This window comes from Scylla paramamosain, chromosome 27 (assembly GCF_035594125.1).
Source record: "Scylla paramamosain isolate STU-SP2022 chromosome 27, ASM3559412v1, whole genome shotgun sequence".
Taxonomy (NCBI): domain Eukaryota; kingdom Metazoa; phylum Arthropoda; class Malacostraca; order Decapoda; family Portunidae; genus Scylla; species Scylla paramamosain.
In genome coordinates, this window is record NC_087177.1 from 14,364,245 (window position 1) to 14,374,308 (window position 10,064).

At 45.5% G+C, this 10,064-nt stretch overlaps 1 protein-coding gene across 1 annotated transcript in view; it reads right to left on the minus strand.

The window, feature by feature from the left end:
* Positions 1 to 45: 45 nt before the first annotated feature.
* The window catches only part of LOC135114265 (L-sorbose 1-dehydrogenase-like), a 10,755-nt gene continuing 736 nt past the window's right edge, over positions 46 to 10,064 (minus strand). The window contains exons 2-14 of the mRNA XM_064030123.1: positions 8,646 to 8,832; positions 8,184 to 8,383; positions 7,768 to 7,954; positions 7,311 to 7,445; positions 6,877 to 7,001; positions 6,433 to 6,489; positions 5,782 to 5,895; positions 5,291 to 5,447; positions 4,727 to 4,884; positions 4,383 to 4,560; positions 971 to 1,041; positions 540 to 691; positions 46 to 409 (exon numbers count right to left, since the gene is read on the minus strand). Coding sequence (XP_063886193.1) covers positions 202 to 409; positions 540 to 691; positions 971 to 1,041; positions 4,383 to 4,560; positions 4,727 to 4,884; positions 5,291 to 5,447; positions 5,782 to 5,895; positions 6,433 to 6,489; positions 6,877 to 7,001; positions 7,311 to 7,445; positions 7,768 to 7,954; positions 8,184 to 8,383; positions 8,646 to 8,784 — 1,881 coding nt within the window. The 5' untranslated portion in view covers positions 8,785 to 8,832 and the 3' untranslated portion in view covers positions 46 to 201. The remainder of the gene's footprint in view (positions 410 to 539; positions 692 to 970; positions 1,042 to 4,382; positions 4,561 to 4,726; positions 4,885 to 5,290; positions 5,448 to 5,781; positions 5,896 to 6,432; positions 6,490 to 6,876; positions 7,002 to 7,310; positions 7,446 to 7,767; positions 7,955 to 8,183; positions 8,384 to 8,645; positions 8,833 to 10,064) is intronic.

Genomic DNA, 10,064 nt, shown 5'->3' on the forward strand with positions numbered 1-10,064 from the left:
ACAACAATGATAATAATACTAATGATATTGATAATAATAGTAATAATTATAATAATTTCTTTCACACGAATCTTTTTACGTCCCCAGTGCAACTTTCCTGGAGAGAGAGAGAGAGAGAGAGAGAGAGAGAGAGAGAGAGAGAGAGAGAGAGAGAGAGAGATTACTAATCAGTGCCTATTATCACTACGTTCGCGTCATGTGTCAGCGAGAGTCTGAACTTAATCCTTGACTCTTGTTACGGGCCGGAGCACCCTTGGCTGGTGAGCGGCGGCGGCGGGACCTCCACTCCTCCTTGATGAAATCCGCAGCACGCTCGGCGATCATGAGGGTGGCGGCGTTGGTGTTGACCGAGACTATGAGTGGCATGACAGAGGCGTCCACCACTCGCAGACCTGCCACGCCCCGAACCCTGCATTGAACAGGAAGATGACTTTAGAGGATACGGCACTTCCAATTTGTTTCCCTCACAGAGCTAAACGACTGTTGTTATGATGCCTCATACTAACCAGTCTATCTATCAGTAAATCAACCTTTCCCACCTGAGTCTGTGATCCACCACAGAGAGAGAGTCATGGGAGGGCCCCATCTTGCAGGTGCCGCTGGCGTGGTAAGAGGTGGTGGCCATGTGACGCACGAAGCACTCCCAGTATTTTTGTGTGTGGCCGCCATGAGCCGCGCACGCTCTCAGCAGCTGTAGGGAGAGGCACACTGAGTCAGCGTGTAGTGCAGCAGTCTACTTTGAGTGTGACAGGAGTGTGTCTGTGTTTATGTCTAATGGGGGTTAAAGGAGAGGTCATCAAGGTAGGGCGAAGTGTCGAAGAGTCACGAGTCGAAGGTCATTAAACTAGGCCGAGAGGCAGGAGTGTGTCTGTGTGTTTGTGTCAACAGGGTGTTAAAAAGAGAGTTCTTAAAGATGGGTCTAGAAAGTACTGTTGTAAGGAAGGATGGGGAAGGAATCCATCAGACTTACTCTTTTGTTGAAGGTTGCGCCGTGTTCTTGTAGGGCTGGAGTGCCGCCCACCTCCAGCGCATGACGGATCCCTGCAATATATCACAAAAAAATGATAAAAGAGTAATTTTTTTTTTTTTATGTAGGAAGGATACTGGCCAAGGGCAACAAAAATCTAATAAAAAAAATGCCCACTGAAATGCCAGTCCCATAAAAGGGTCAAAGCAGTGGTCAAAAATTGGTGGATAAGTGTCTTGAAACCTCCCTCTTGAAGGAATTCAAGTCATAGGAAGGTGGAAATACAGAAGCAGGCAGGGAGTTCCAGAGTTTACCAGAGAAAGGGATGAATGATTGAGAATACTGGTTAACTCTTGCGTTAGAGAGGTGGACAGAATAGGGGTGAGAGAAAGAAGAAAGTCTTGTGCAGCGAGGCCGCGGAAGGAGGGGAGGCATGCAGTTAGCAAGATCAGAAGAGCAGTTGGCATGAAAATAGCGGTAGAAGACAGCTAGATATGCAACATTGCGGCGGTGAGAGAGGGGCTGAAGACAGTCAGTTAGAGGAGAGGAGTTGATGAGACGAAAAACTTTTGATTCCACCCTGTCTAGAAGAGCAGTATGAGTAGAACCCCCCCAGACATGTGAAGCATACTCCATACAAGGACGGATAAGGCCCTTGTACAGAGTTAGCAGCTGGGGGGGTGAGAAAAACTGGCGGAGACGTCTCAGAACACCTAACTTCATAGAAGCTGTTTTAGCTAGAGATGGGATGTGAAGTTTCCAGTTCAGATTATAAGTAAAGGACAGACCGAGGATGTTCAGTGTAGAAGAGGGGGACAGTTGAGTGTCATTGAAGAAGAGGGGATAGTTGTCTGGAAGGTTGTGTCGAGTTGATAGATGGAGGAATTGAGTTTTTGAGGCATTGAACAATACCAAGTTTGCTCTGCCCCAATCAGAAATTTTAGAAAGATCAGAAGTCAGGCGTTCTGTGGCTTCCCTGCGTGATATGTTTACCTCCTGAAGGGTTGGACGTCTATGAAAAGACGTGGAAAAGTGCAGGGTGGTATCATCAGCATAGGAGTGGATAGGACAAGAAGTTTGGTTTAGAAGATCATTAATGAATAATAAGAAGAGAGTGGGTGACAGGACAGAACCCTGAGGAACACCACTGTTAATAGATTTAGGAGAAGAGCAGTGACCGTCTACCACAGCAGCAATAGACCGGTCAGAAAGGAAACTTGAGATGAAGTTACAGAGAGAAGGATAGAAGCCGTAGGAGGGTAGTTTGGAAATCAAAGCTTTGTGCCAGATTTTATCAAAGGCTTTTGATATGTCCAAGGCAACAGCAAAAGTTTCACCAAAGTCTCTAAAAGAGGATGACCAAGACTCAGTAAGGAAAGCCAGAAGATCACCAGTAGAGCGGCCTTGATGGAACCCATACTGGCGATCAGATAGAAGGTTGTGAAGTGATAGATGTTTAAGAATCTTCCTGTTGAGGATAGATTAAAAAACTTTAGATAAGCAGGAAATTAAAGCAATAGGACGGTAGTTTGAGGGATTAGAGCGGTCACCCTTTTTAGGAACAGGTTGAATGTAGGCAAACTTCCAGCAAGAAGGAAAGGTAGATGTTGACAGACAGAGCTGAAAGAGTTTGACTAGGCAAGGTGCAAGCACGGAGGCACAGTTTCGGAGAACAATAGGAGGGACCCCATCAGGTCCATAAGCCTTCCAAGGGTTTAGGCCAGCGAGGGCATTGAAAACATCATTGCGAAGAATTTTAATACGTGGCATGAAGTAGTCAGAGGGTGAAGGAGAGGGAGGAACAAGCCTAGAATCGTCCAAGGTAGAGTTTTTAGCAAAGGTTTGAGCAAAGAGTTCAGCTTTAGAAATAGATGTGATAGCAGTGGTGCCATCTGGTTGAAGTAGAGGAGGGAAAGAAGAAGCAAAGTTATTGGAGATATTTTTGGCTAGATGCCAGAAATCACGAGGGGAGATAGATCTTGAAAGGGTTTGACACTTTCTGTTAATGAAGGAGTTTTTGGCTAGTTGGAGAACAGACTTGGCATGGTTCCGGGCAGAAATATAAAGTGCATGAGATTCTGGTGAAGGAAGGCTTAAGTACCTTTTGTGGGCCACCTCTCTATCATGTATAGCACGAGAACAAGCTGTGTTAAACCAAGGTTTAGAAGGTTTAGGACGAGAAAAAGAGTGAGGAATGTACGCCTCCATGCCAGACACTATCACCTCTGTTATGCGCTCAGCACACAAAGACGGGTCTCTGACACGGAAGCAGAAGTCATTCCAAGGAAAATCAGCAAAATACCTCCTCATGTCCCCACAATTAGCAGAGGCAAAACGCCAGAGGCACCTTCGCTTAGGGGGATCCTGAGGAGGGATTGGAGTGATAGGACAAGATAAAGATATGAGATTGTGATCGGAGGAGCCCAACGGAGAAGAAAGGGTGACAGCATAAGCAGAAGGATTAGAGGTCAGGAAAAGGTCAAGAATGTTGGGCGTATCTCCAAGACGGTCAGGAATACGAGTAGGGTGTTGCATCAATTGCTCTAGGTCATGGAGGATAGCAAAGTTGAAGGCTAGTTCACCAGGATGGTCAGTGAAGGGAGAGGAAAGCCAAAGCTGGTGGTGAACACTGAAGTCTCCAAGAATGGAGATCTCTGCAAAATGGAAGAGGGTCAGAATGTGCTCCACTTTGGAAGTTAAGTAGTTAAAGAATTTCTTATAGTCAGAGGAGTTTGGAGAGAGGTATACAGCACAGATAAATTTAGTATGAGAATGACTCTGTAGTCGTAGCCAGATGGTGGAAAACTCGGAAGATTCAAGAGCGTGGGCACGAGAGCAGGTTAAGTCATTGCGCACATAAACGCAACATCCAGCTTTGGATCGAAAATGAGGATAGAGAAAGTAGGAGGGAGCAGAAAAGGGGCTACTGTCAGTTGCCTCAGACACCTGAGTTTCAGTGAGGAAAAGAAGATGAGGTTTAGAAGAGGAGAGGTGGTGTTCTACAGATTGAAAATTAGATCTTAGACCGCGAATGTTTCAGAAGTTAATGAAGAAAAAGTTGAGGGGGATGTCAAGACACTTAGGGTCGTCGACGGAAAGGCAGTCCGACCTGGGGACATTTATGGTCCCCTCCCCAGATGGGGACTCCGAGGCTGGTGTAGGAGTCGCCATGAGTTTAAAATTTTTGAGTGAAGGGTGTGTGTGTTATTAGGTGCTTGTAGTTTCGTGTGGAGGAAGAGAGTTGTCTTTAGACAACTCTCTTCCTCCAACAACACATTCAATAAAATAATGAAAAAAAAAATGAAAAATTGCAGGTTCATCCATCATGCTTCTACTCTGCGTCAGATTAACAGGGAAACTTTTCATAATCAAGAAAGGGGCGTCTCCTGTCTTCAGCTTTCGGAAACAGACTAACCTTTCACTAGATCGGTGACGTCTTGTGGATGGCTGAGAAAGTTGAGGTTAATGTGTGGCATGTGCATCGGGTGGTGGGAGGCGAGGGTGACGGAGCCTCGGCTACGAGGACGAGTAAGGAACGGCGCCAGAGAGAAACCCTCTTGACCAAACACCTCGGAGAAGTAGTCCAGATATACCTGCCGGAGGAGACGTTAAAGAGAGAGAGAGAGAGAGAGAGAGAGAGAGAGAGAGAGAGAGAGAGAGAGAGAGAGAGAGAGAGAGAGAGAGAGAGAGAGAGAGAGAGAGAGAGAGAGAGAGAGAGAGAGAGTATGTGTGGGTGGGTGTATGAACGCATTTCCTAACCTCCTCCCTGAAGCCCAGCCCCTGTCGGGAGGTGAGCCCAAAGTCGATGGCAGGTGTGGTGCTGACGAAGGCCAACTGGATGTCGGGCCACCCGGGGTCGCCTGTCTCGGACGGGAACCAAGCATTGCCCTCCGTACCAACGGGGGTGGTGAAGGGACCTGTGGGGAGGAACAGCCAATGATCAGCATATGCTTGCTGTCTTGCTGCGGATTATTACAGTCGTCTTGAGGTATTTCCTGCTAGGAAGAATTATTTATATGTGATAATATCTCTGTGTGAAATGCTATAGGTGGCGTGTGCGCAATAGTGTTATAACTTAAGAATATAATAGAATAAGGGAAGCTGTAAGAAGCCGTCATGCTTACACGTGACAGTCTCTGTATGAAACATGCCTTCCTATTTCCTTCTATCATTCTCATCCATTTTATCTTCTTTTAATACTACCTGATGACTCGTGTCACGTCGCCGCTGAAGTTAGAGATAAACCAATGACTGACAATAGCTGACCAGTTAATTAAGGAACTGACGACTGAGTCATTGTGTAGGAGGGCGGCCCATCCCTACCTTGGCGGTCCTGCACGTAGCGGTGGAGATGAACAGGGTTGAGGAGGCGTAGGGGCGAAAAGCTGGAGTGTTTGTTGGTGGTCCATATCAGACCGGCTACAGCGGGATGATCCTGAAGATTCTGACCTACGCCCGGAAGGTCCCTCACTACCGGGATCTACGTGAGGGTGAGGGAGAAGCCGAGGGTGTGAGGGACAAAGGGCGGATGGAGTGGCTGCCGCCGTTAAAAAGTGAATGAATTATTGTGTTCATTTTTTGATAAGGAATCTGTAGCTACCGATTTTTCCTACTATTGAGTAGTTTTAAATCTCTCTCTCTCTCTCTCTCTCTCTCTCTCTCTCTCTCTCTCTCTCTCTCTCTCTCTCTCTCTCTCTCTCTCTCTCTCCCCCTCACGTACAAGCGTACAAGAGAAATTCAAATTGGTGCAAGAAGGACAGACTTGCTGCAACGTCCTTGCCCTGGTGTGGCGTCCTGCATTGGTATATACTCACGTGGTGGTGTGCCAGATGCTCGGCGGGGCCCACGCCAGACAGCAGCAGCAGGTGGGGGGTCCCGATGGCACCAGCGCTCAGCACCACCTCCCTCGTAGCCGCCACGCGCCTCTCCTGCACCAACAAACATTAAAGTTTTTACTCCCTCATCCTTGCGCTTCACCGTCGCCTCTGAAGGAATTCGTTGCATTGCTATCAGTGTAATTCTCGTTCGTACGTTGGCACTTGCTCAGAAACTCTCTGCTAAACTATTTTCAAAGACCACAGAGATGAATAGCCAGGTTGTCAAGAGAGTTTCTCCTGTTGATAATGTAAAACTCTTATTAACCTGTCACTAGAACTATATATATATATATATATATATATATATATATATATATATATATATATATATATATATATATATATATATATATATATATATATATATATATATATATATATATATATATATATATATATATATATATATATATAAAATAAATAAATAAAAAAAACGTTAAAACTCGTGTAACTTCAACTAAAGGGTTTTGAAAGTAGAGTGGAAGTATTTTTAGAATATGGTCTTTTGTGTTGCCTTTCTTCATGAGAATGGAGGAAAGTCTGTTGGCTTTTAGAATGGCGGCAACACAGGCGAAAGTCACTCCCTACCTTGTTGTCTTGTAGGTAAGAGACGGCCACGGCGCGATTGTCTTCATTAAAATGTATCTGAAAAATCAAAGAAGCATTATTATGTAAACAATGTGTATTAGGTTTCCTTGCTGTTTCTGAGTTTGTAATCCGATTTAACGGACCATAACCTTTCAGCGTTTCCGTATTTGAATGAATCAAATGTTATGGTTGCTGCGAGTTGTATTTGGTAATGGGTTGTGTGGAGACTGTCTTAAGGCGAACATTGTCATCATCTGTAATGTTTGTATGACGCAGTGTATGGCCAATGCAAAAAAAAAAAAAAAAAAAAAAGAAAAAAAAGGAACATCATGACCTACATAACAGCATTCAGTTCGTGATAAGTAGCGTTTACACCTCGAAGACTCCCTAAGTGATCTAATCTACAACACAGCCTCTCCACTCTCCCACCGAGGTGAGTTTTACCTTGGCGACGTGCGCGTTCATCACCACGTGCAGGTTGGGTCTGTTGCTAAGGGCGGGACGCAGGTAGCCCTCTGCCGCCGACCACCGCATCCCGTCGCGCCCCGTCAGGTCGATCAGAGAGAAACCTGTGACGAATAACACTGTCTGAGATCTGCCGGGAGATTACTAGAGAAAGGAAAGGAGCAAAATTTGGACATGTGCTAATTACTCCTGTTGAAAGCTGACTTTTAGTATATTATGTTTCCCACTCATCTGTCCAACTTTCGTACATATCATCAGAACATTAGAAAATAAGGGAAGCTGCAAGAAACCGTCAGGCCTAGACGTGGCAGTGGCAATCCCTGTACAGGCAAGTTGATGTGGCGTATGTCACTTCCGCGTCGATTGATGACTTTAGTACTTCAGAGAAGCGTGCCCCTCGCGTCCCGACTCACCTATTTGTTCAGGTCCATTGGGGTCGATGATGCTGTACCCGAGCTGCTCCCCTGCCCTAAGAAAGGCGTGGGCGGCAGGCGAGGACCACCGCTTGCCCTCCAACGCCTGTGGCCCGTCCCGCCCATAGTACTTGCCTGAAAACATGACCATTAAGATTGAGACGTGATAAACAGAGACAAGATGCGGACAGTGCGTATTCTCTGGACTTTGGGTACAAACTTCAGTTTAGCTTGGTGCGTTGTTGCGAATTTGGTGTTTTGTGTCGTGTATTACGTGATGCTGAAGGCTAAATGGAAATTAAGCTGAAATTTTGGAAAATCGTAAATATCAAATCAAATGTGATGGCATGCAGCAATAAACACTTTGCCACAGCTCAGCCCAAGATTTCATTGTATAAACAGACGTACTTTAAATAAATAAATAAATAGATATACAAATAACGTGGATGAGAACTACCGGTGTGATTTGAGGTTTCTCTGTAACCTTCCAGCTTCAAGAAGTAACGATGGACGTGATCGAAGCTCCAGCCCTGGTTGCCCATCGCCTCCCAGTTGTCGAAGTCCCGCCTGTTGCCGCGCACGTAGATCATCGAGTTGATGGTGGAGGAGCCTCCTATTCCCCGCCCCCGTGGGTATGGCAACATCTGCACACACACATACACACACACACACACACACACACACACTCATGTAGCATCTCATCTGCGTAAAAGTTTTCTTGAGGCTGTCTTTTGTTATATATTACAGAATATTCATCATAAAAAACACTATGGTAGTTAAATATGTCCAAGCAACAATGTATTCACGAGTAATCGGTCAATGGGTCACTATGGTAATGACCCAGTGTAGCTAGCAGTGGGAGGCCTTGCTTACACTTTCGTATGCAAGGAGGGCTCCCTGCTGTGGTGCGGCGTGAAACTTCCAATCTGCGTCACCTTGGAACAGGAGAAAGTTGAGGGCAGGGATGTAGCTCTCAGGCGGGGGTGTCCCTCCTGCCTCTATCAGCAGGATTTTCCAGTGGGATATTTCACTGAGCCGCGCCGCCATCACGCACCCCGCTGACCCTCCGCCTACTGCAACACACGGCAAACACTTGGCTTTTTGTTTGAGTCTGGATCCAATCACCCTAAAGGCTACCTGATCCCGATCCCGTTATTACCAGACATTTCTTTCACACTGGTGCCTTACACTCTCAGCGTAAAACCAAGAGTGGTAACTTATCTCAAACATGTAACTATCATCAATATGTATGCATAGTATAATGTGGGATGAACTGTTTGGTCACCCGTGTGAAGATCCAGCTTTGCTCGCCCAAAAGGATCCTCGTACTCGTACCAATAATGAAGTCATACTGCGGCAGGAGGTGTTCGGTGGACTGATAACGAGGGTGAGCTGTCTCCCGCACCAGCACTACCACCAGGAGGCGCAGAAGCACCACAGGCACCTGCCGCACCGCCTCGCTGGTCAAGGTCATCTCGTCTGCTGCTCTTCGCGAGGCTCAGCTCAAGCGAGCACTTCCTGTCTGGATATTAAGCAAGTGGCTGGAGTGATTTCGTCACAAAGCTGTCCTGTTTTGTTTTGTGCTGATCCATCCTGACGGAAATGTTATGATGGGAAGTAAGAGTTTTGTTTCTCTCACAGTGGGTATTATCATAACTGTGTGAGAAAAATGCAATGATTACTTTAGCAATAATAATTTCATGTAATGGCTTGAAAACGGAAAATAACTTTTATATTTCTTTTCTGCTAACTTTTTCGATATGTCCATCTGTGCGTATGTCCGTCTGTTGCTCTGAGTAACTGACTCACACCCCTATACGAGGAAGTACATTTTGTGACGAAATTCACTCATTCCTGTGAGTTGGTATCGGCACCAGATTGTGCTGGGCCGCGTATGAGCCACCTCTCTCCTCTCCTTCCCTCAAGCAGCGATGACTCCTCCCTGTCTGCGCGCAGCGAGGCGACCGACTTGGCTGTCTAACCACGACTTGGTTGTTCTTGACAGGCGAGCTGCTCACCTTGTCCTTGATTACATAGGCTTGTATCTCTCTCTCTCTCTCTCTCTCTCTCTCGTGAGTCAGCTGCAATTTTTTGTCATGATGCCCTGCCCTTCTCTCTCACTCTCAGTCTAAACAATACATTTATATTTCGGAACTATCACCTCCTTTGTGTATTGTGCAAACTTGGCGCATGGAAGGAAACACAGTGTTATTTATCGCATTACACTTGACACTTCTGACTCCACGAGATGGAATGCATGTCTGTCTTTTGGATTCTATATCAGACACACTTGATTTCTAATTCTTTTAATTAATTGATTTTAAATAAGAGTTCTGCAATAGGAATCCATGACCATGAACATGGGGCCTGGTAGGAGCTGGAGGGATAGGGTTGCCGCCTCGCTTCCTTGGTCTTCCCTCACTTTTTTGGTTTTTACGTCCAGGTTTTTCCGATTTATTGGGACCAAGACGTTGACTTCTAACGCGGGCACTAAAGCACAACTACACATAATTCTTCGTGTAAACTGTAAACTTTAAAATGTGTTATTTTCAAAATAAACTTATTAAATCACTGATTATTTTTTTGGGGGAAAATATTCACTTATTCGCAAAAAAAAAAAGAAAGAAAACAAAAACTGATGATAGAAATGTGAATGCAAATGCGAATACTAAAAAAAAAAAAAAAAAAAACAGTTAATGCCTGCACCTGCGAATGGGAAAGCGGATATTCGGTCCATCTTCGGTCCATCTCTTA